This window comes from Alosa sapidissima, chromosome 12 (assembly GCF_018492685.1).
Source record: "Alosa sapidissima isolate fAloSap1 chromosome 12, fAloSap1.pri, whole genome shotgun sequence".
Lineage (NCBI taxonomy): Eukaryota > Metazoa > Chordata > Actinopteri > Clupeiformes > Clupeidae > Alosa > Alosa sapidissima.
The window spans coordinates 17,380,427-17,405,835 of NC_055968.1; the positions used below are offsets into that span (position 1 = coordinate 17,380,427).

Here is a 25,409-nt window from a genome sequence, read left to right on the forward strand (position 1 = left end):
GAAATAATTAGACATAAAAGTTCCAATTCGGAAATCTCCCTCCCTGTCTCCAGTTGCTTGCCTGTAATGTGCCACAATTATAATTTAAAAGATCTCACAGCTGTCAAAACAAAACCGAAGGACTTTTACCTTCATAGCCTACTGTCTTTTTATGTTAGGTGTAGAGTAGTCCTTGGCTTTGTGCTATCCGTGTCTATGGGCAGATGTGTTAATTTCAATGTGAGGTTAAGCAAATTGATAATTTGACGTTTATTACACACTGGCGCCTCCCCCAGCTGTTTCACGTGGAGACGTAGGAATTCAAGAACAACCCTGCTTTCCGATTCCCAGCTCGTGGTTTATAGCCTGAGCTGCCTTGATCGCGACATTTCATCCTCTGCGAACGCCCCTCACGTCAGATGTGGAGCTGTGGAGAGTCCTAGGAAGTGAATGTCAGTGGCTTGGGAAAGGAAGCTCTAATTTTGTTTTTGCTCTAACTTAGTTTCTAACTTAGTTCACCGTCACTTTTGTGTGTGCGTAAAGCCAATATGCGCTCAGAGGGACCTCAGAGTTGGAAAGTCTGACCAGATATAGGCGTTTTGTCACAACCTAGGCTACAGCCGAAGTTACCTTTTCAGTAAACAGCGGCAGGCAGGTATAGCAGAAGCCGGAAGAAGAACTTTCAGTACAGGTTGTGGTGTATATCATAATCTACAGATTTTTCGGACATCACAAAATTCCCAGATGTTTTAGATTATTGAACGATTTTCATATATTAGAGATTTTATCCAGTATAGATAATAAGCTATGACTGACATGAGAAAAAAGAAGCTTTACGTTCTCGTGGATGTTCTATGTGTGTTCGTGGGTAAGTAACAATCTAGTTTCTCAGCTTGTTTGTCTTTATCCTAATATGCTATTTAAATTAGACTATCTTCTAATAAAGCCTTCATTCATGACTCTGCTGAAAAGTTAAATAGCCTAGTAAAAGACTGACTCGCTATACCTTCTATTTCTAATCTTGAAATGTAGCGATATGTGCAATGCTGTTGAATTACACTGTTTATAACACTAGTCAGGGCATGATCTGTCAGCCAAGCCCTGGCCTAGCATACTCGATCTTAAGTTATTTAGGTCAGTGCAAGAAGACATACTTTTTATTACTATTAGATTAGTCTATGAGCAAGTTATTTATCCTCCATCTCTCTCTCTTTCTCTCTCTCTCTCTCTGTATCAACCTCCCCCCCCCCCGTTTTTTCTGTTGGGGTATCATAATTCATAACAGACTCCCCAAAATATTTTGTGAGATGACCACACGATTTGGTATTGGTTTGTTGATGCAGGCCTACATCCTCCTTTTAGCCATTGTGTTATGGTTCAAATTATTTCTTGACTTGTGTACCAACCATCAAATAAGATCATTGTCTATGGCCTGTTGTAACATTCTGTTTCTTGCATAATTGCATATGGTTGTGGGCTTTTTCCTGTTGTTCCGAATTTACTGGAGTTACCCAAGCTTTCAGGAAGCGTTATGTTTGTTTATGGAAATGTGATACCAGTTGCTCATAACGTTCCACAGGCTTTGGCTTACCCTACTGCCCAAAAATTCTTAAGCACCTTTTTCACATAGGCCCTCATGTGCGGAGCTTGACGTTTCAGTTGCTTACCCCCCCACACACACACACACTGTATGTGCAAGTGTTTATTTATTACCTTCAATCATATCTCATTTATGATGTTTTATTACTGTGCCACAGGAATGTGAGTTAGTTGTATTCAAAGTGATTGTGTGCACCCCTCCCACATATGATTAACTCTTTTGGTTGCTTGCATCAGTCAGTAGCTGCAGTTAATACTCCGAGATGGTCCTTGAGGGAATAGACTGCTATGATTTGGTATGTGCACATGTCATGTCTTGATATCCATGGTTGGGTTCAATTCCTTTGCATGACGCCTGTGTCAAATAAGGGGTCTCTTTCTCAACTTCACGATTGCTGTTGTGTAACCAGATAGAGAGGAGCATTTAATCACTCTGAGTAGAGAGGTTGTGTAGTCTGGCCAATATCAACAAAAGCTCCACTCCAGTGTTTGCCAGTGTTGTATGATGATACATTGAGGATCGTAAGATGTGCTACAGAAGAACTGCTTAGAATTTATATAGATTTTATATTTGTAGGACATAGTTGGGAAAGTTTGCGGTGAGCGAATTTGTGTTACTATATTATTCCTTTGTACTGATCACTTTAAATGAATCACTTAATGTAGGGCTGCAACAATTAATCAATTAATCGATAAGTTGTCAACCCTTAAATTAATTGCCAACTATTTTGGAAATCAGTTTGAATAATTTATTATGTAAAATACCTCAACATTCTCTTATTGCAGCTTTTTCATTTTTTTAATCAAGAAAATAACTAACAGATTAATCATCTAGGAAAATAGTCGTTAGTTGTAGCCACAACTTAAAGCACTTAAGGCATAATCCTCATCTCTTATATCACAGAGAACATAGTATTCAAGAAACAGTTGTTTGTTTCTTGCTGATATTATTGCAAATACTGGAATCACACATGATGATACATGCATTGGTTTAGATTAGTGAGATAAGGGACAGAAATAAAGCAACAACAGACCCAATATAGCCTAGCTCTGATGGTAACCTATTGTTCCCAAATATAGCCCAGGGAAATGCAGCAATGCAGATGTTTCCCTCCCACCCCACCAAAGCCTGCCACTTCTGCCTACCCTTGTGATTCATGTCCCATCTGCCATAATAACAGTAACACTTTGTTTAACAATTTGTGAAATCCCAACAGTCTCAGATAGTTTTATGGTTTATTATTGAGGAGGTATTAAAACTAGGCAAATGTGTAATCCTCTCATAGAATAGTGTTCATTCAATCCATTCCAGTTTCATAATACTGGTAATCCAAAACTCTAAATATTTTAGCAATATTTGGACTGGAAATAACAAAGGAAATAGTTTTGACATACAGGTGATTGAGGTGCGTTCCAAACACAATCAGAATGGAGACAACAGGTGGTGGAGGCTTATGACACCTTAGTAAGAGGCAATCGGTCCACCACCATGCAGGCTGCTGGTGAAAGGGTTTTGTGGCCCCAGACATTCCACTCGCAGGACTTTGTTTGACATCCAATCTTCAGACCCTCAGCACCGTACCCACCCTGCCTCTTTTCCTCTGTCTGTGTAAGTCTACCCTCAGCACAAACACTGGCTATGGGTGTTGGCTCAGCTCACAGACTATACCTTCGCTGGCCTACTTTGGCTCTCAATTCGAAGAAACAATCAGTGAGTTTAAATCCACATTTACCAGTTTATTTGGTGGCAACATGACTGTAAAATGTGTTGTCAGCATTAGGAAGAATGAAATTGAACCCCAACTACTGCAAGAACATCTCACAATTGTTCTCTACGCTTGTTTACTCTACTGGTATGGTCTGCTTCTCATAATGTTGACTGACCCACAAATGTTTGCTATTAAGGCCCAGAGTTTGGCACTAGACCACAGAGAAGCAGAGATTTATGAGCTCAAGCCCTGTTAGGCAATGGTGTGATTTGACTCGCCAAAGTTACTCAGTGTAATACACAAATTGAGTAAAGAACGAGTATGTGAACAGTGAGGAGTGAGGGGGGTGTATAAAGAGTGGATAAGAGGGGGCTGTGTAAAGAAAAAAGAAAAGAAAAACATCATAAGATCGATGATCAGCTGTTTCAGCAACAGTACTGTGTGCACTGTTATGGAACTTCTAATTGGTTGAGGGCAACTTCAATGTCTGGCTGTTGTGGTCAAAGACCAGGCATAAGGGTAGCCTTATAGTGTATTTCTTACAGGCTCTCCCATTACAATGTAGATCTGGGGACAATCAGAGAGGAATTTGGTCTAACTGTGGGTGGGAATGAGCTTGTTAAAGCAGAGCTAAAAGTAGAATTACTGATTCAAACAGAAAGCAGTGAAAACATCAGTGGTACTTTGATCAAGTAATAATAATAATAATAATAATAATAATAATAATAATAATAATAATACCTTCGACTTATATAGCGCCTTTCATGGTACCCAAGGTCGCTTTACAACGCATGGATGGGGGGACCTCACTAGTAACCACCACCAATGTGTAGCACCCACCTGGGTGATGCACGGCACCCATTATGCGCCAGAACGCTCACCACACACCAGCTTGAGGTGGAGAGTGAGGGAGTGAATGAGCCAATTACACTGGGGGATGATTAGGGAGCAGATTGAATGAGCCAGGTTGGGAATTTAGCCAGGAAGAAAACCCTGGTACTATCAGGTACTATCTATCAATATTTATTCAGTACCAGAATGTGCATGGGTTGTCATCTGACTTGTCACAAAGTACTGAAGTCACATTTGGCCCAGCGTCATATTATATACAGACCTCACTTCATGATATCCATGCATTACTACATTAATACAATTCCAAAAACGAATAGGCTAAATAAAATATGAACTTAGAAAGGCTTTATTGTCATTGTAAGCAGAGCAAACAACAACATTTTAGAGTTGTGGAGAGTTGGAGCAAATATTTACTAATATACATGAAGATCTATTACTTACCCCTCTCTAAACCCTGCCGGACACTGTAGGTGAAAACTAGTCTTTCAGCTAATGCTACTATTTGGAGTCATGGCTGAAATGTATGAATATGACCATATATATAAATGAATAAAGAAATTGATAAGAAAGTGATTTTTAAAAAGAATTCAACAGGCATGATGCTTCATTCTTGTATAATTTGGGATTATTCTCCTCATACTTAGCTAGTGGTTGCCTGCCCAGATCTCCATCTCAGGCAAACTGAGGAGACATCCAGGGGAGATGCAGTCATGAGTATCTGGAGAGTGGGAATCACCCTCTCTTTCACCCTCCAACAGAAAACTGACCCCATCAGTGCCCGGTCTTCAAAGAGAGGACAACAGTTTAGGAGTCTGTGTAAGCACATGCTGTGCGATACAGCACAGTACTGTAAGTCCTAGTGACAGAGCTGCTGACCAGACAGTCCGTTGTCTTCCTGTGAACATTGTTGCTTAATAACACTGTCATCTCTGCTATATGACTGTGTGTCAGAATGTCTCATTCTATTTAAGGAGGGAGGGGGAGTAAGGATGAGCGAAATGATGAAGGGAATATGATTAAAAGAATGAAAGGTGGGGCACTGCCAATGAGGGAGGGAATGGGAGTGTGTTTGTTGAGGGATGCAGGAGGGAGAGAGAGAGAGATTGAGGGAGAGGGCGTTTCTGGGTGATTTAGGATTCCAGGGCCTGCAGCCCAGGGTTGTGCGATCAGCACATACCTTCCACATGACTCAGCTCAACCCTGCGAATGAGACTGCAGCCGAGGGCAAAGGAGAGGAGCTCCTCATCCACACACACACACACACACACACACTTACTCAAACACATACTCACTCAAACACATACTCACACATACACACTTACTCTAACACATACCCACACACAAATACACACACACACATACACTTACTCAAACACACACACACACACACACACACACACACACACACACACACACAAACACACACACACACGTACAGTATACTCACATACATTCACAAACTCAGACACACACTCATGCTGAGTGTAAAGACCCAGACAGGCAGACGCAGAAAGACGACTATAGAGATGATTGCGTGCATGTAACACAATCAGACACCAGCGATCACTCTGCGGCTAATATGCCCAAGCGCACCTAATTTGGAGCTGTTTCTCATGTGGTTGGTTCATATTAAAGGCAGTGTTTTTATGTGGACGCTGCTGTGGTTAGTTGGACATGAGGATAAGAAGCTGGCCAGAGTCTTGAGTAAACAGGATCACATCCAAAACAGTCAAAGAGCTTAGAGAGGGAACGCGAACCCACATCTCTGTCTGAGACACTCTCCCGTAACCTCAGGAAATGATCAGAATTTACACAGCAGCCACTGGATTACTGGGCTACGTAGCAGTGAAATATAAATATTCATATGTGTTCTTCAGTCAAATCTGATCAATGAATGATTTGACGTAACAGTTATTCTTATCATTTAACAAAACTTCCTAAGTAGTTCTATGTTAGTCAATAGGTTAAATTAGTTCAATGTTCTGATATTTATTCTTGGGTGTGTCATATCCCATATGTGGTCCCAGTAAGTGGGTGTGTGATTATTGCCAAATTATAAATATACAGCCTATAACTGCAAACAAACAAAAAAAAACAGACACTATATATTATATGTATGATTTCTGACTCATAATGCTTTGATGCCCTAGAACACAACCGTGGCCTACTGGTTAGCACTTCGGACTTGTAACCGGAGGGTTGCCGGTTCGAACCCCGACCAGTAGGCACGGCTGAAGTGCCCTTGAGCAAGGCACCTAACCCCTCACTGCTCCCCGAGCGCCGCTGTTGTTGCAGGCAGCTCACTGGGCTGGGATTAGTGTGTGCTTCACCTCGCTGAGTGTGTTTCACTAATTCACGGATTGGGATAAATGCAGAGACCAAATTTCCCTCACAGGATCAAAAGAGTATACTTATACACCCCATCTGTGTGGATTAGGAAAGAGGAAGTTGCACCTTTGTAGAAAGACGCAGAGTACAGTACTTGTGAGGCATGAGCCAGGCGTGAGTCTTGACCGCATTCCTGGCAGCGGAGAAAGGATGTCTTTTAGTCAGTGAGCTTAGTGTTCAAATAAGGCCGTGCCTCAATCATTCCATGTACAGTAATTGCACATCAGCAGCCCTAAAAAGGGAATAGAAAAGAGGCGGTTGTGTGTATTCCACCCCTCTGGGGCGTATTTTTAGTAGGTGCGTTTGTGAGGATTGTTGGCACCGGCTGCGTGGGACAGAGAAGCGACGAGTGGGATGGAGAAGCTCTGAATGAGAAAAACACTGTGGAGTGTGGTGGCAGTCAGAGAATGGAGCGAGAGGAGGCTCCGGGAAGATATGGCCACAGAGAGAGGGAGAGAGAGAGAGAGAGAGAGAAATAGAGAGAGGGAGAGAGGCTGTAATCTGCTGTTTTTGTGAAGGCCAAAGTGCTTGTGCGTGCCACAGTCTTTGCTTTACTGCCGTGATGTCTGGAACCTCCAGTGCATACAGAGGGCTTAGCCGAATAATGCCTCCTTTCACCTAGTTCCCAGTTGTTTTTGCTACAGTTTTCATTAGCCAGAGCTTTGGTAAATCCTAAATGTGGAGAACATCCAGTCTGCAGTGACCCTCTCTGCTCTAATTCATAAACTCAGGGTACTTAAAGCTCCTGCCAGAGTGTATTGTTAGTAACTACAACAGCCTGCTTTTGCATTGTTCACTCACCCTAACCTGATTTAATTGTCTGAATGAGTCATGTACCGTGGGTGTCTTGTTTTTTCTCTACCAGGTGTTCCCCCAAGTGTTCTACCAGTTGGACGTGTTGGCGTCCCTGCAGATTAGCTTTAGCTCTCTTGACACCACAGTATTGCTGTATGTGGAGGTCAGAAATACCATTGTGCCAATTGGACCTCTGATCCAAAAAAACTCATTAGTCTGAAAGTGAACTAGCCCATATGTTCAGCCCCACATTCAAATGCAACACCTGCATGTATGATGTCTGCAATGAAGTGTGTGAGGCCAGGCATATGTTACTGGTCTGCCCTCTTAACATGCACGTGTGAGTCCTTGTGTCTGTCATTTTGCCTATCTGGTACCTGCCATCGGTTGAGCCCTAAGAGAGCAATATATGTTGGACTTTGTACCATTACGCTCCTATAAACGATTCTGCAGCATGCTAAGTGCTAGTTGTGCCAAAGATCCAAGTTAAAGGGGCTGAACTTTTCAGATCTTTCAGTTACACTTCAGTCAGACAGGATATGTTGATCTGCCACTTCCTGTCACTTCAAAAGGCATCATTGTGAGTTCAAACAGGGAAGTTTTGATGCCAGTCATTGATTGGTTAGTTGGCTATACTCCATAAACGCCATTTCCTGTGCAGGAGACTCACGTGGTGGTGTCCAATCACAGCTCTCTATTGACACAGTCTCCCTCTCTCTCTTCCTCCATAACCATCCTTTTCCTTTCAACTTCCTCGTTTCTCCAAATCCATCTTGCATGCAGTATTTAACTACCTAGACCCTTACCGTTTTCTTTTAAGATGTAATGTTGAAAAATGCATGCCTGCAAAACCAATATTTCTACTTGACAGTCATAGTCAGCATCACATTTCCTTGCTAGACTGTGGTGTTTATGTTTGTATTACGGTACGTCAGGTGAAAACATTTATTTTTCAAGGGACTGTGTTTGTGTGAGAGCATTACATAAAGGACCGACCCTGAAACATTTCAGTGGATTGACTGTTTTGCCCAAATGAGAAAATAGTATCTGTTTAGTGCCAAAATTAAATGGTTTTGCCAAGGAGTTTATGTATCATTTTAGTTTTGCTTGTGTGTTTGTTCAATTTAAGTAGCTGCTCCCAGCAGTCCCAGGTTAGCGTAGCAATTCCAATTGTTTCGGTCCATGCAAAAGATACACTTAACACACTTAACCAATGAAAAATGACTACAGCAATGGTCCTGAATTCAACAGCACAATTATAGACCCCAATAGCCTTTTACAATACCTTAATCTCTCCTAAATGCTTGCGCACTATGTTCTCCATTTCTGCAACTGTGCGACATAAAGGTCAAGTTTAAAAGCAGTGTTTTAGTCACATACAGAAATGAAACCACTGATAATTGACTGTGAAAACTTTGGTTGAACTCTTCTCCATGAAACTGCATAAAATATGTATACCTGTAAACACTAACTGTACATCCATAGAATGAATACAGAATATAGGAGAAGATATTGTTCAGGGTGTTACTGTCCTTGGCCTTCATTGTCCTGACCTTGGCCCTAATTTATATCTTTTTATGAAAGATGAGTCACCCATGCACCCATGCACTTCCTCTTGTACTGTCCTAGGATATGCCTTATATGAAACTGATGTGTCAGCTAAAAAGATTTTAAGAACTTTATGGAAACAAAGACACAATTGTGTTCATAGTTAGTTGTGTGCTCCATTTGTCACATCTTTATAACTAGTTGAAGGTAACATATCCTCAGACTTCTTCCACAGGGTTTTAATTCCATAATTTGTTTACACTACAGTTTCAGACTTAAAGCTTCAAATCATAAAATTAGTAGGACTATATACGGTAATTGTAGAAAATTAAATTACTTGAGAATGTTGCTGTTCAGTTTTCCCATGATTTGCTGTTAAGCTTTGTAACATCAGTTTCTGATTGCCCTGCCTCAAATGTATTTGACATGTCACCTCAAACTTTGACCGTTTAATTGCAGAGCTGTTAACCTTGTCGGAGTGTAGACTTTATGTGGCATAGTCTATTGCTTCTCAAATATTAGTGTTTTAACAGGGCTAGGATGCAGACACCAACTTGGAAAGATCAAGGATCCATGTCACAGGAAAGGAAGGGGAAGACATGCAAATCTTTCTTCTTTATGCAGGTCATTTGCAAACTCCATGGCCCAAATGTTTAAAACATTTGCATATTTTCTAGACTGTGAGGGAGAATTTATGTGTCCTAGAAATTTGAAAGAGAGGTTTTTTCCCCTGACTGATCACACCTTGGCATGTTATTGCAGTTAAATGGTGTGCAAACTGGAATGTTGCAGAAATACTGTTCAGAGAGTCAACATTTATGTGCTTTCATTTTAGTTGTGGTGAAATACTTTTTGTTAGTGCAGAAAGTAATGAAATGCATTGATGTAATTAGAAAAATATAGCACCAGTGGGAATTTTCTTCCACTGAGGTCATGATTTTTTAAATCATAAAAATGATTTCAATATTCAGACTCAGTAATAGTCAAAAACAGCCCTCTTATAAATGTTGGTCTTGCATGAAGACCCATCAGTCAATTCTTATGATGAGCCCTTGGGAAGAATCTAGTCACAGGTCCTGCTGCAACAAAGAGTTTTAAGATTCTCTCCACAATATTTTATCGGCTGCCATCCTCTCCATCCAACTATGTGTCAGAGGGGGACCTGGGAACGGAAAACTCAGACATATGTTTCTCGACACTTCAACGTTATTTCTGTCAGAGTGGGACTTTTTGCAGCCAATTGCAGGCAACGACAGTCATTCAGTTCCTCTCAGAGTTTGAACTGTGACTCTGGGATTAAAGGCCCTTATGTGGTGCTCGGAGGGTTTACTCAGTGTCACAGCTGAAAGCGCCTGTGGAAAGGTTCCTTTCACTCCGCCACTTCCACATAGAATGTTCTGGGCAAACACTGATAACAATGAAAAGGGTTTTAGCCAGTAAGTGGGAAATGTTCTTTTGGATGGCAGGTGGGCTGCAGCTGCCTTGTGTTGACAGAGCCACCAGACCAGGCGGGCTGAAGCAACAGGGAGTTATATGATGTGTTCAGGGCCTTTGATGAAGCTGAGTTGGGGTGCTGCTTTAACCATCGTGAGGTTCAACGTGGCGCGTGGAATCCATCTTCCTCCAGCGTCCACATCTGCTTGTAGTTGACTCCATACATTTCGTTCAGTTTAAGAGGTGTTTGGGTCCATGGCCTCTGGTGTTGGTTCATATGTGGGCGCCGGTGGTGTTCACTTGTTTCCATCCCTGAGGCATTTCAGATGAATAATGGCAAACAGATTGCTTTGTTAATGAAGTGAAGAAAACTTCAGATACTGTAATCCCAGGATTGCAACCTTTCATACATTTATTATGTTGTTGCAGACCAAATCTAAAAAACATTTCCATTAATGGTTGGTAAAAGTTCACCGTTATGCAAGGTTATCAAACTTCAAGAGCCACCTGTGCATCTTGAAAGACAAGCATAACGGGTCCAGCCTCTAAACTCACTCCCTGTCTGGTAATAACATTAGAGGTGTACAAATCCATAAAACAATGAAAAAGATGATCCACCCAGACCTCAAGTGGTGGCTCAAGTAGCTCATCTTAGCCTGATAAAATGGCAACGTTCAAGGCCAGACGATGCTGCACTGTCCCACAGAAAGCCCACAAAGATAACACTATTTATCTCATAGCCCATTGTCCATTCATATGGAACACAAAGGAGCTTTTTCCTGTTGTCTCAGTTTACTCTCAACAAAGACATGTGTCTTTGTCCATGAGCTCAGGGTATAGCGTGACACTGCAGTGTCATAGACACACATACACGCTCTCTCTCTCTCTCTCTCTCTCTCTCTCACTCACACTCACACTCTCACTCTCACTCTCACTCTCACTCTCACTCTCACTCTCACTCACACACACACACACACACACACACACACACACACACACACACACACACACACACACACACCAAGCCACTGTTCATATGCTAATACATTTTTGGTGAAATGTACACTTCATGGAAAAGTTGTCATAAGCTGTTAATATTCCATTTTTAGCATTGCTGAGGATGCAAATGCTGTTAGATCCAACAGTGGTGTAGAGTCCAACGTCAGATAAAACCTACTAACTCAGCAGTTGCAGGTCCAGACAGGATGAACACGCCCTTGTGTCCATGTCCGTGTTGTTGGTGTGCTGTGGGGATGTGAGGTATGGTGTGTGTCTCTGAAACAGTGGCCTAAGGTGCACACGAGAGAGAGAGAGAGAGAGAGAGAGAGAGAGAGAGTGTGCTGCGACCACAGGAAACCTGGCTACAGCTGTGAACACACTCTAGGCAGACACTGTTTGTCAATGTCCTCTGCTCTAAGAGTAGTATTTGGAAAACAGGAAGGGAAAAAGGGGGGAAAGAGAACAATCTCTATCCTCGTTTCACCTTTTATCTTTTTCCTTCCCCTAAGAGTTCTGTGCTGTCTTATGACTTGAGGTTTGACCTTAATGTGCCCCTCCTGTGCTTTATGACATTTTCACATAACCAGGAGAAATAGATACGTGGGAATAAATATTTTCTCAGACTAAACTACAGTTGGCAGTCAGCTAGAGCAGGGAATGACCAGCCAGGACCATGTTTCTAAAAGCACTGGACTATTCTTCTGACTCCTGACTATTTATTGAGGGGTATTGAAGCAAGATGCTGAATCCCCAACTGGTCTGAATGACTGGTTTAGCTCTTTGAGGATTGTCAGATGATGTTAGCTGATCCTCTCTCTCTCTCTTTCTTTCTCTTTCTCTCTCTCTTTCTCTTACCCTTTTCCTCCTCTCTCTTTCAATTTCATTCATCCATTCAAACAAAACTCTAAGCCACTCTTTATTTGTGTTATGTGTGCCCATAGTTGGAGCTTTGTCCATTAACAGAATTCAATGATCAAAGTTTGACCATCAACCTCTGTAGCCTGATGTGTTCATCACTGTGTGGTGCTATGACCTACAGTCTCACCTCAAGATGTTAGCTATGGGGCGGTTTGGATATATCATCAAAATTCTCAAGAACTTTTTTTTCCATTTGCTCATGAAGTTGTTATATTTAGGGAAGTTTGTTGACAAAGCTGTGTTATTTAGCTTCATGAATTGTGGCACAAGACCATAATATTTACACTTGTGTAGGATCAAGCGAAAAACATGTCCACTGGCTTTTTGCAGCCATTACAAAATGGTTTTATGGGGTTATTATGTTGACTTTCATGTTTTTAAGAGCATTCATAAGCTCTCATTTAAGGAAATAATTTTTCATGGCACTTCTACTGAAAGCACATTAAGTGCACTGACACAATTTGTCAGAAGAACCAATGGTCTTTAGTAGATTAGTTTTTACATTTTAGTTTAGTACATAGTATTTACATGTATTGCTCTGTATTAATATGCAACATCTTTTCCAATCTACTTACTCACCCCATTTAAATGTTTCTGAAAAATTGCTATTTCAACCACAAACACACCCAGTCTAGCTCTCCTTTTATTTCTAGCACAGACTTTTGTTGTTGGATTAAACCTCATCAGTAGCACAGTAGTAACAGTGTCCTTTTGTTTTGCCCTCAGCCTCTCCGGAGGAACTAAATGAAGAGACATTTCTTTATACACTCCATTGAGTTACAGTTAGTGCTATTAGGACCGCTGCTAGCGTAACGGTCATATAGGTTTAGTCAGAGTTTTTTTTTTTTTTTTATCCATTTCTAATCTCTAATAGTCTAGTCTCTACTAGTCTCTAATGAAACTAAACATTTCCTTCCAGAGAGAGATAGAGAAAGGAAAGGCACATTAGTTAGAATAGTCGTTGTTATATAGTAGTAATAGTAATAGTTAGGGCATTTGGAATACTGTCATGTCCAAAGACGACAAATGTTGGATGACAAAATACTAGTTTTGACAATACATGGTGCTGTAATCCCTTTATTTTAACCAGTATAGTTTACCTCAACCCTAAACCCTGCAACTCAGCCCAGAACAATAGGTACTTTTAGCATGCACTTCAGTATCATAGGCACTGTACTGGTAAATAAAGTAACACACATAGTACTTAAGGTTTATATAGTAAAACCCCTGTTATACAGATGGCTTACGGGACAAGCCACATGTAGACGACTAGGCCGATCAGAGAGGAGAGAGTTTGTTGTCTGGGTGTAGTTGGAGGCTCACAGGACAAGGTTGTTGTGTGTGAGGAATATGAGGAGTGTGACGAGTGACCCCTGCTGTCCCCCTTTCCGTCCCTCTAGCATCCCTGCCCTTCATCATCATGAACTTGGTGTTCCGGCCATACCAGCGGGGCATCTACTGTGACGACGAGAGCATCCGATACCCCCTGAAGCCCGACACCATCACCCACGGTCTGCTGGCAGCCGTCACCATCTCCTGCACTGTCATTATAGTGAGTCCTCATTATCCAGCCATCCATCCATCTCTTGCACTCATCTCACTCTCTCTCTCCTCGTCTTTCTGGCTTTGACATTATTATTCTCTGCCATCAGGTTGACTTGCACATAATTAATCTCTCTTTCCTTTGCTTCTCTCTCATTGTGTTCTTTATACTATACAACTATGTTTATTAATAAACTATGTTTATTTGTGGTCTTGTCAAATCATACAGTTTCTTAAACACAGAGATTTCTCCCTTACATACATATGCTGCATAAGCATTTAACAACTATGCATTGTAAATTTACAATTTTTTTCACGTATAGTTTCTATAGTCTTTCTCCATCTTTTGTCCTTTTTCTTATTGGCTATTCCCACATGGATCAGTTCCCTCTGTGTCTCCCTCCACACAGATAAGCTCTGGTGAGGCCTACCTGGTCTACACCAAGAAAATCTACTCCAACTCGGAGTTCAACCAGTATGCGGCTGCCCTGTACAAAGTGGTCGGGACCTTCCTGTTTGGTGCCGCCGTTAGCCAGTCCCTCACCGATCTGGCCAAGTTTACCATTGGGCGCCCGCGGCCTAATTTTATGACCGTCTGCGCCCCAAAAATCTGCAAGGGCTATGTGCCACAGATCAACTGCACCGGGAGCCCCAGGGACGTCACCGAGTCTAGGTGGGTTGCACACCCAGGGTTATTCAAGTGGATTGGTGCGAGGATATTTTCTGCACGCTCAGATCTAATATTAATTGTTTACTCATTGCTCTTTGGTCCATATTGAGTTATTTACACAGACCCAGGCTTTTGGGTTTTAAGAAAATGGATAAACATTGAAGGATGTAAATGTGGGGGGTTTTGACCATGTCATGATTACTACAACGTTTGTTTGGTCAGGTTTCCATGTCATGTGGCATCTGTGGAATCTCTGCTATTTGGCCAGCAATCACTTGTTTACATTTGTGTTCTATTTTCTTCGTGTTAGGCTGTCATTCTACTCTGGTCACTCCTCATTTGGAATGTACTGCATGGTGTTTTTGGCGGTAAGTGTCTGCTATCACAAAGTAACTCCCAGGTGTCTGAAAAAAATTTAGTAACGTTACTTGGATAGTCCACTTCACCCACAGAGAGTTTACAGATGGTTAGTTGAAATTTAAGTTACATTTTTTAAATGTATATTTTTAAACAATTACTGTACATCATCTTAATGAAACCAACCCCTAATCCTAAGTGTCAACCTGTAATCTTAAATGTCAATAGATAGTTTGTTTATAATTTGAGCATCTGTAGAATCCATTTTGGAGTCCATCCAAGTAAAGTGTGACCAAACTTTCTGAAATCATCACAACAGGTCTGAAACTGTGAGAGGATCCTCCATTTATCATCCATTTCGTCCGAAAATTCTAAAATAATGATGTTTTTTAATACTTCAAAACAGGGCTTGAAAACAAAATTATTTTTCAAACGTTCCGTTCCGAACGGTTCAGGTAGGCCTATGTTTAACGTTTTCGTTCTTGCATGCGTTCCGCCACAAACATATCGGTCCTGAACCGGTTCGGAACGCAAAATATCGTTCGTTCTTAAAGTTCCGGCAGTGTTTGGCGGGCCTATCAAGTCTATTTTTGTGGACTTTACCTTAGATGAGACGTAGGGGAGAGCCGGGACGATTGAAACACGGGACGAATGAAACAATCCAGTTTTCTCCGAGTGTGATGATGATAGACAGACGTCCTTCGGTCAAAACATAGAGCATGTTCTATCAGCCAAATATCTTCCTGCTATGTCATTTTATCACGGAGTTACTGGCGATAAACGAGTTTTGATGCGCAAAAGTAAACTTCATTAGTGGTTACATTTTTTCGATTATCAATGAGTGTTTTTCATTTAAAGGTTTGACTTAATGCTTATTCAGTAGACCATTTAGTGTTCTCCACAATCCCAGACTTTCATATCGCATGCTTGTTTACATGGAAAGCAAATCAAGCTGTAGTGACATATGTCTGTGTCGGGACGATTGAAACACGTGTTTCAATCGTCCCGACCAGGCTGTAACTCCATGTATTTTAATTAAATGCACAAATAGGTGTGTTTAAACAATTATTTATGGAGGTAAGACATAGAAAAACAGTTTTAGGAAGATGAAAATACATTTGGGCCCACCAGATAGGGGGTTGAGTTTCCCCATGTTATCCTATGGAGACTGACGGCCGGTGGGTCGTTAAGCCTACTTATTTGGATGTGCATTGGCCTAACCCACCTAAAAACCTAGTGAAACGACATTTTCAACAATATAAACATGATATAAATGGGAAAGCTTACCGTTCTAGCTATAAACATGGCAGAATCATCCACAGGGCATGATATTTCAAAAACCGCTTCATACACGCTTCATGATGATGGCAATGAGTTGTTAACAGACATGCACAAAGACGTATAGCCCTGCAACAATATATCTAAAATAAAAACTTTTGGGAGTACCATTCATGATATGTAGTAAAATTTCGAAGTTGTTGGATGTTTATATGGCTTAAACTGTATGTTTCATTCGTCCCCTTATGTTGTTTCAACTGTCCCGACCAGGAGGGACGAATGAAACATTACGCACATCCCACTTTTGTTGTAATAATTCCAAACGGTTTTGTTCAAAGCTGAAAATGCATCTGTATTTGACAGAGGACAGATGTAGGTTACTAGTGACCAAATATTAGCTTTCAGTGTGGTACGATTGCTATGTAAATTACGTTTAATTAAAAAGTGTTTCAACTGTCCCGGCTCTCCCCTACTCATTATTTCCCCTTGATTTAGCCTACCGTAGCTATGCCCAAAAATAATAAATCACAGGCAGCATCCAAAAACATTCAGATGGGCTATCCATCCCATAGCCAGACTTACTGTAGGCCTAACCTATGCCTATAAATAATTTCTTATCAAAAATATTTCTGGATACGTGCTAAACTCCTTACCTGATTGTAGCTTTTTTATCCATAGTTTTATCCATATGGAGATCTTCAAAGGCTTGCGCTATAATTCCAACCCTGTTTATAAACGAACCTGTCTGTTGCTGACAAGGCCTATCTCATATTTCCCGTTTAACTCTTCTACATAGAATAGGCTACAATTGAGCAAACATTTCAAATCCCGACTTTAAAACAACAAGGCGTGGACAGGCAAAATAGGCTATTACGCATAGGGCTACAAACAATTTCCAAATCAGTTTCAGTAGCCTACGCTACGAGCTGGCCTAAGATCCGAAGTGGCAGACGGATAGGTTACATTACAACAGCAAGACAAAATATACACATTTGGACCAAAGGTCCATTTATTCATTTTTTCTTTTTCAAACTGCAGAAATCAAATTATTAGGCTGTTCGCCTACAGTAGTTGGCTACATAGCGGCTTGTTAGCTCACATTAACAGTGTAGATGCGGGCTTGTTTTTCGCACAACCGGAAATAGTCTCCCTGACATAGGATATGCTTTTGTGAAATTTTATAAAATATATAGAGAACAAAAAAAAACGTTATTAACCGGTTTTGTGGATTTCAGAATAACGTTTCTGTTCCGGAACAGTTGAAGACCATTTTGTTTTCGTTTCCGTTTCCGCTCCTCGTAAAATTCCGTAAAATTCCGTTCGTTTTCGGTTTTCGTTTTCGTTCCTTGAACCGGTTCGGAGCCCTGCTTCAAAATAACATTTGATAAATGAACCTTACATTTTTCAGTAGCCATAGATGTGTAGATTTGAACAAAATCTGGTTTGGTTCTTACCGGGGCTTTTACTGCCTGAAATATCCGATTTTGTTTACCACGCTCGGAGGTTAGTGCTGGCCTGGTGGGTCGTCTACTTCCACCCTTTTAACAGCACATGAACAGTTAGACTGAGAATTCTCGTCGCTACCTCAAAATTCCACTGGAACTCCGAGCGGATTTGTACATGCAGCCTTACAAGACTGTTTATAGCTCTTCGAGTCACGGTAAAATGTAATTTTTGGTACATAGCTAATTTAGATACACTTATGGTGTGGGTGCTTGCGTTTCTTTAGGAATCTACCGTCTTGGTTTGTATAGAAATGAATAGTAAGTGACACATACACGTAAGAGGAAGGAAACATGGGGCTGGTGGTAATAAGGGGTGTGTGTGTGTGTCTGCGTGTGCGTGTGTGAGTGAGAGAGAGTATCGTGTATTGTGTCGGTGGGCTGATATAATATACAGTAATACCTTACATATCTTTGTATGCAACACAACACTGCGGTTAGAGGCTACACGTAGACCTTCCAGCTGAAAAGCCTTGTTTTGAAATACTGAAGCTATTCCGATGCCCTTGTGATTGTGGAATAATCCTCCATGGCCTACCCTCTCCCTACCCTCCCACTGAGCACAGCCTTATACCTCTGCCCCAGAAACCAGATCGGGAGGTTTAACTGTGGCGAAATAATGAAAGGATAGCGTTTGGTTTAGGGTAAGCTGGAGAGATGAATACAATAGAGCAAAGCCCAACAGGGGGAATGCGTGGAGGGCACCGGGCTGTTGCCCATTTCCAGAGATGCAGGCAAAGGGTCATGCATTCATAAACTTCAGACACACAGGGTATCTGTTCTCTTTTCCCTTCTTTAAGAGGGAATAATGTGTCCTTCGCAAACGGTGTGAGTCAGAGCTCTTGTGTCTGCCAGTGACATCAAAGGCCCTTGGGCTGCAGTTAGTTATGATGTTTTGCATAGGTGCATGGATGTGGCCTATGTATCTCTACATGCGTAGGTGTGTGTTTGTTCATTTGTGCGAGTGTATGCATGCGTGAACAGTATGTTTGTGTGCATGTGGATCTGTGTGTGTTTGTGTTTGTGTTTGTGAGTGTGTGTGTGTGTGTGGTTAGTGGGGGAGAATGCCAAGTCACATACCTCCCCCAGCGAGCCTCTGGATTTGTTTGGAAAGCCTGGTTGCTTGTTAAAAACCATGCTGGCACAAGCGCAGCCCTCCTAGGCAGATACAGCCCAGCAGAACGAAGCTTTTGAGCCATTTGTGTAATAATACTCTCAAATGCTGCCTGTGAGATTAACTCAATAACATTCTTACAAATGGATCGTCCTTAGTTCCACAAGCGTCTTGAAACCTTGCTGTGGTTAAGTAGTTCAGCAGGCATAACACTAAATCTGTGCTCCACCTATCTGCTAGGGCAGGACACATTACATCACTGACGAGTGTGCTGTTTTGGATGAAGGCATTTGTTAAATGTAGAGTACACACACACTTGGGACAGCTCGCCGTATCCATTGCTATCACTGGGCCTCGTGCCACCAACGAGCTAATCCAGGCCTGGAAAGCGGCAGAGGAAGTGCTCCAGGCTGACAGTCCACTCAGCACAAACACACATCCCATGGCCATGCTGTCATGCTGTCATGCTCTCTCCCTCTGGCTGAGACTGGCTGGCAACAGAAAAGCTTCATCAGCACTCAATCATGCTGCCATGCATGTTTATGGCGTATAAGTGTATATTGAAATGCATCATGATGTCTTTCTCTATGCCTGTTTTCCTCTCTTTGTTACATGTCTTGCTTTTTTTCTTGCAGTCTTTCTTGGGGGCAGCCATGGCCTACTGGTTGGCGCTTCGGACTTGTAACCGGAGGGTTGCCGATTCGAACCCCGACCAGTAGGCACGGCTGAAGTGCCCTTGAGCAAGGCACCTAACCCCTCACTGCTCCCTGAGCGCTGCTGTTGTTGCAGGCAGCTCACTGTGCCGGGATTAGTGTGTGCTTCACCTCACTATGTGTTCACTGTGTGCTGAGTGTGTTTCACTAATTCACGGATTGGGTTAAATGCAGAGACCAAATTTCCCTCACGGGATCAAAAGAGTATATATACGTATACTTCTTTCTTTCTTTCTTTCTTTCACCTCTTTCTCATTTCGCTCTTGGTGACCTTTTCTCCTGTTCTCCGTTTTATGTCCAGCTGTACGTGCAGGCCCGGCTGGTCGCTAAGTGGGCCAGGCTGCTGCGGCCCACAATCCAGTTCTTCCTGGTGGCGTTCGCCGTCTACGTGGGCTACACACGCGTGTCCGACTACAAGCACCACTGGAGCGATGTGCTGGTGGGGCTCCTGCAGGGAGCACTTATAGCCCTGCTCACTGTGAGTAACCACCAACCTACCCCCTCATACACACACACACACACACACACACACATCTTAATCCTCTGTCCCTCTTCTTACTTCTCGTTTTCTCTCATGAGTACCTTTTTAAAAAGTATTAATCATTTTCTGGATGACTAGGGAGTGAGAGTGGGGGAGACAGAGAAAGAGTAAGGCTAAGAGAGAAGAGAAGGGCATGGATTTCTCCACTGCTGTTGGCAATTAGAGAGCCCCCAGCTGGGATTAGAAGCACCGGGTCCTCATGGAGCTTCTGGAACAACTGTTTTTTTCTTTCTCTTCGTTTCTAGCCAGCATGTATTTCCTGTTTGTATTGTTTTTTTCTCTTCCATTTCTTTCTTCATGTCATTTTGGCTTACTTTGTTGCTTCCTGCCTTTCTCATATTCTGTCTCTCACTCTGATGGGTCATGTCATAAGTCCCTTCCTGCTTGTCAGTCAGTTTTCTTTTTGTTTGTTGTGTATAATCATAATGCCTTTGTTGTGTATACTCATAATGATGTGTAACATTGTGTACTACAAATACCTATCAAGTAAATTTAAGTAGATAAAGTTTGGTAAAAGTTTCCCTTGCTTTGTCTCTCTTTCTCTCTCAATTTCCCTCGTTTCCTTGTCAGGTGCGTTATGTGTCGGACTTCTTCAAGCAGCGGCCCCCTCGCTGCTCTAGCCCTGAGACGGTGGAGAGCGACGCCCTGGAGCGCAAGCCCAGCATGCAGATGGTCGACTCCGAACACAACAACCATTACACCTACCCTGGCCCCGTGTGAGACTCGGAGCCAGGCTGGGCCTAGCTCTCCGCTCACGCACAGAAAACCTCACCCCACCCGACAGAGGCATCACAAGGGAGGGAAGTCTGCCACCTGGCTCTGCAAACTCTCTCTTGACCATTTTCAGTGCGTGACTCAAGCCTTTGACTCTCCCGTTTGGCTTGTGAACCACTCAACTACAAATCCCATAAGGCCACTGGACTGACTGGGGCAGAGTTATTGTTGTTCTGAGAGCAACAGCCTTCCTGCCTTGCAAAAAAAGAGACATGACTACCTCCTCCCTGCTGGGAGGGGCTGAACCAACGTTTTACCTGAACATCATTATTGATGTTGTAAAAGTAGACATTTAGGTGAATTTTTTTATGATGGAATTTTAATTTAACCAGTTTTAAGGGGTGCCAATGGCGGGCCTACGACTGTATCAGATGGACACTTTTACGCATTTAGCTTTTGGGGTGAAAATGGATAAGCTCTTTGCACATTTTGTCTGAATTGTTGTTTAAAACTTAATCATGAAGCATCACAGTATGGAACTACAAACCAATTTTGGGTCCAGTCTATATTTTTAGCATCAAAATAACATTACATTCAACATAGCAACTTTGATATTTTAAGCTTTTAACTTGAACTTTTAACCCATATACCACCATTTCTTTTATTTAAGCTGTTTCAAAGTAATGCATGGGTCTGTTTTGCCATATAGAGAGCATCAAAGTGCCTGTGCTTGTTACAAGATAGGCACACCTGGCTCTAATACGATTTCTTTACAAAAAGAGGAAGTCACATCAGAGGCTGTGTAGCCAGTTCTTTAATGGCACCTTGGGCATCTGGTATGAGTAACAGAAACTTCTTTGATGTCTGCTCTCCTGTGCACAGCCAATGAGAATCAGGCTGGACACAAGAGACACTACATCTGTTGTTTTCGGTTTACAATCATGCAAGGTGTTCAAAAGCAATATCCCACTACATCACTGACTTTCACCTCTGGTGTTGCCTTGGTTATCATTTGTCTTTTCTTATGTCAAATAAGATTAAAAATGAATCAGGGCTTTAAAAACTAGAGAAATTGTCTGTTCCCTGGTCGTTTCCCACGTCAGGACTCAGCTCAGAATGTGTCATTTGGTGGTTTTGGGAATGAAGATCAGAACATACTGTATCAGAACACAAGCTTTGCTAAGATAGAGGACAATCTCACATGCAGTTACACTACAATCATTTTACTTGTACATTGAGCTACATAGCATGTTGACCAGAGCCAGGTTTTCTAAAACTGCTGTGGCCCTGTGAAGCGTTATTAAAGGGTGACATGTCCCCCTCCTTATGTCTATCGCACGTTTGATGTCGACACTGGCACTGCAATGTTGTAAAGAAAACTAAGCCCAGCCAGATTAATTGTAACTCTGTAAAGGACTCACGCTATCTCTGCGTACACACTCACCACTATTCAAAAATCGATGACCAATCTCTCTCACACACACACAATATACAGTAAAAAAAACTAAATTTACATACCCTCGCTGTGTATAGCTATTGCACGCAGAACTAATCATATGAATATTTATTCTTAAACACAACTAGATGTTTTCCCTTTGTTTTCCTATCCATTACATTTGTTATGAGATCATAATTATATAATTGTATGAAACTTTCCTCATAAGACCATCTGGCAGGAGTACCTGCTAAAGTTTTCTGCTCTGCTTTCCTGTCCTATTTACTTTTGCTAATGAGATGAGATCACACTCTCAGTGATTGTAAAGACTAATAGATCTATGCAGCTATCGACACCCTCTGGTCTTCCAAAACTGTTTTCACTACAAAGTCCCATATTCCTCACACCAGTCTAACCTGTGTATTGTTTCCCCCCTTTCCCTTCCACTCTGAGGAAGAATGGCAATTTATCTCTAAACTCATGTTCTGGGCCTTCTGGTAATTTTGCATAAAAGTTGACCTGCCAAAAGGTGTGTTTTAATGGACAACGGTTCTTTACACCATATTAAAAATGACTCTGGAACTGTGCCTTATTTTAGACATTTTCCAAGTATTGTACATAAATTTGCACATTTATTTAATTACAGAAATAAAGCCAACATGTTTGAACAATGCGTGGAATGCATGATTTTGAAGACTTTAGTCGTATTATAATAGAAACTTTTCAGTCTGTACATCTGTCACACAAGGAAACATTTTAAAAAATGGTTCCTTGCCACTTTTAAGTTTTCTTTTAAGAGTGGAATGTCAATCTGACACCACTATCCTGTTCACATCTTGCATACAGACACAGTAGCTGTGTTATGTGGTTTCCTTGCCTATTAGTGCTGTCTGGCCTCCTGTGCATACATATGGTGTGCTACAGACTTTCATTAGTCTGCTTAAAAGTGTGTGAAAGTTCCACCAGGCAGTAAGATGATAGGCACTAGGACCATGCACATACTACCTCAAGAGTTTAGCAGTGTTCTTCTCTGACCGCCACTGACTCTGGGTTCTCCCTCAGGGGTGGAGACTAATTGTCCTGATGAGTCACTGTTCCTTTGGCAGTAACTAGACCACATGAAAAGCAGAGCGATGGACAGTGTGTGGACCTCTCAGAGACTGTGATGCAGCCGGTGGATCAAACCGCGGTCAACTCAAAGGCATCCTAGCAGGAGACACAAGACTCAGATCCTCCACACCATCCGGCTATACAAGCACTGCACAAAGAAGCCCCTGACTTGTTCCTGGCTTTTCAACAAGACTAATTAAAATCAAGGTCCAGGATTCAGCAGGGGACTCTGTTGCAAGGAGGGGACCGTCAGTGCACTGGAATGCAGCTCCTGACCAAAATAAACGGCAGTGTGTGTACAAGTAAACTGCGGTTGCCCAAGACATTTTATGCCAGCTCTTATGAACCAAATCCTAAATAATTCAAAATGGGATTTTGGAGTTTTATCCATTTTGGTCACAAGCCTTTCATTGAGCTACTATGCAGTTTCAGCAGGGTTGCACAGACAAAGCCAATTCATGCTTCTTTACACTCAGTGAAATAGTGGCATTAACACCTATTTGGTGCTTTTTTTGCTGCGAATAAAATAAATATTTTAAACTAAGTTAAACAAACCACTCTGTTTTGTGGTGTGGTGAATACGCCTTTGTGCATGTTTGTGTTTTGCCTTTTCCGAATGGCTCCTCCTTGGTGTCACAAAATGAAGGGGTACAGAAACCGCCATTGTGGCAGCAGAAGAGTAAAAATGGGACTTGGCTGCTGGGTGATTTTGGTATTTTCAGAGGCGCTATTTGGCACCAGCGCTCCCCTCCTACCTGGCTGGCAGCACTGCAGGAATGCCAGTATCACAGGATGGCTTTCAGATTTCTGATTTCTGGCCTTGAGAGCTAGTAGCATGAGCTCTGTTAGTGTTCAGTTATGTGTGACTCGTTTTCAAGGTCTATGTGAGCAAGAGCAAGGGCTGCTGAGTCTGCTATATAACTCTAACGATGCATTGGCTTGGGAATGAAACCAAATTTGCAACTGACTTAGCAAAGGTCTGATCAGATATATACAGTCCATGTAGTGCAGGTGTTTGAGTGTTTAGGCAGCAGCCACAGCCACACCAGCCCCAGCAACAAAATGTCACAAATCTTAAAGTAGATGATGTTCTCATTCCTTTCTCCCTCTCAAATGATCATTAGTGACAATGAAGTGATGAGAGCTAGTTTTCAGTTGCAATACATTGTTTCAACATAACATATATTTCTAAAAGATTGTGTGCTGCAGATGTGAATGACAGTTTTAAGTCACACAGCCCTGAAGGCATCTATTTGATATGCTTCCATTAATTTGAGAAAAGACAGACCAGAATGACGTCTTTGGCTCATGGCATCTGTTCAATTTTTCTCCTAGCCTATCTCATTTTGGAGAAGAGTGAGAGCTTTTTTTAGCTTTCTTCTTCATTGTGCAATTAAAACGTCACCACAAGATGAGTGGTCATGGCCTCTCTTGCTGTTGTTTTTGACTTTCTATTACATACTGGTCGCTTTCTCACCATTTGCTATATTTAACTCCAAAACGTAATACTTGCTGTCATGTAGAACCATCTTTATCATTATCTTTCTACCTACACTCAGTTTCATTTAGATAATCATTTTGAATAACTTTTAACTATTTTACTGAAGATTTCTGAAGTGTGTATATAAATTATTTTCCCTGATGTCTTTGTTCACAACTATGCAGAAATAATTGGTTGATTTCAATGTTCCATCAAGATGCAAAATAGGGAGCTTTGCTGGAGTTACACTGAATCTCATCAACAAACACTGTGTATTTCACGTGTCAGCAGTTTACCAAAAATACACAGTGGGAACCTCTCGTCACTGCTGAGGAAAAGGAGTATGTATAAACCTGTCATAGAGGCGCGTGTGTAGGTGCATGTGTGTGCCTGTGCATGTGTGTGTGTGTGTGTGTGTGTGTGTGTGTGTGTTGCAGTGTGCATGCACACTAGTGTGTATGTGCGTGTGCATGTGTATATACTGTACGTGTGTGTGAGTGTGACTGCAACTCTGTGTATGAGTGTGTGTGTGTGTGTGTGCATGTGTGCATAAGGAGCCATTACAGCTGCCCTTAAAGGGGGGGGGGGGGGGGGGGGGGGGCTGTAGTCCTGTTCCCTCAGGACAGGCCCTGCTCTGAGGCCAGTGCGAGACAACGCTGCACTTCTTCCAGCTCAGCAGTGGCACCCTGCCATCCCCACCACCAGCCTTGCTGACGGATTCATGCATTTATA

The 25,409-nt window shown here is 42.0% G+C and overlaps 1 protein-coding gene across 1 annotated transcript; it reads left to right on the plus strand.

Annotated features, from left to right (window-relative positions):
* Positions 1-312: 312 nt before the first annotated feature.
* Positions 313-22,755, plus strand: plpp2b (phospholipid phosphatase 2b). The gene is made up of 6 exons (XM_042057170.1): positions 313-847; positions 13,622-13,773; positions 14,174-14,436; positions 14,744-14,801; positions 19,699-19,875; positions 20,509-22,755. The coding sequence occupies exons 1-6, from the start codon at positions 787-789 to the stop codon at positions 20,656-20,658; spliced, it is 861 nt and encodes a 286-aa protein (XP_041913104.1). The 5' UTR covers positions 313-786; the 3' UTR covers positions 20,659-22,755.
* Positions 22,756-25,409: the final 2,654 nt, after the last annotated feature.

Coding starts and splice junctions, on each gene's coding strand:
- plpp2b (XM_042057170.1), top strand. CDS start 787: ATGACTGACATGAGAAAAAAGAAGCTTTACGTTCTCGTGGATGTTCTA. Junction 848..13,621: donor TGTTCTATGTGTGTTCGTGG/GTAAGTAACAAT, acceptor CCGTCCCTCTAG/CATCCCTGCCCTTCATCATC. Junction 14,802..19,698: donor ACTGCATGGTGTTTTTGGCG/GTAAGTGTCTGC, acceptor TTTTATGTCCAG/CTGTACGTGCAGGCCCGGCT.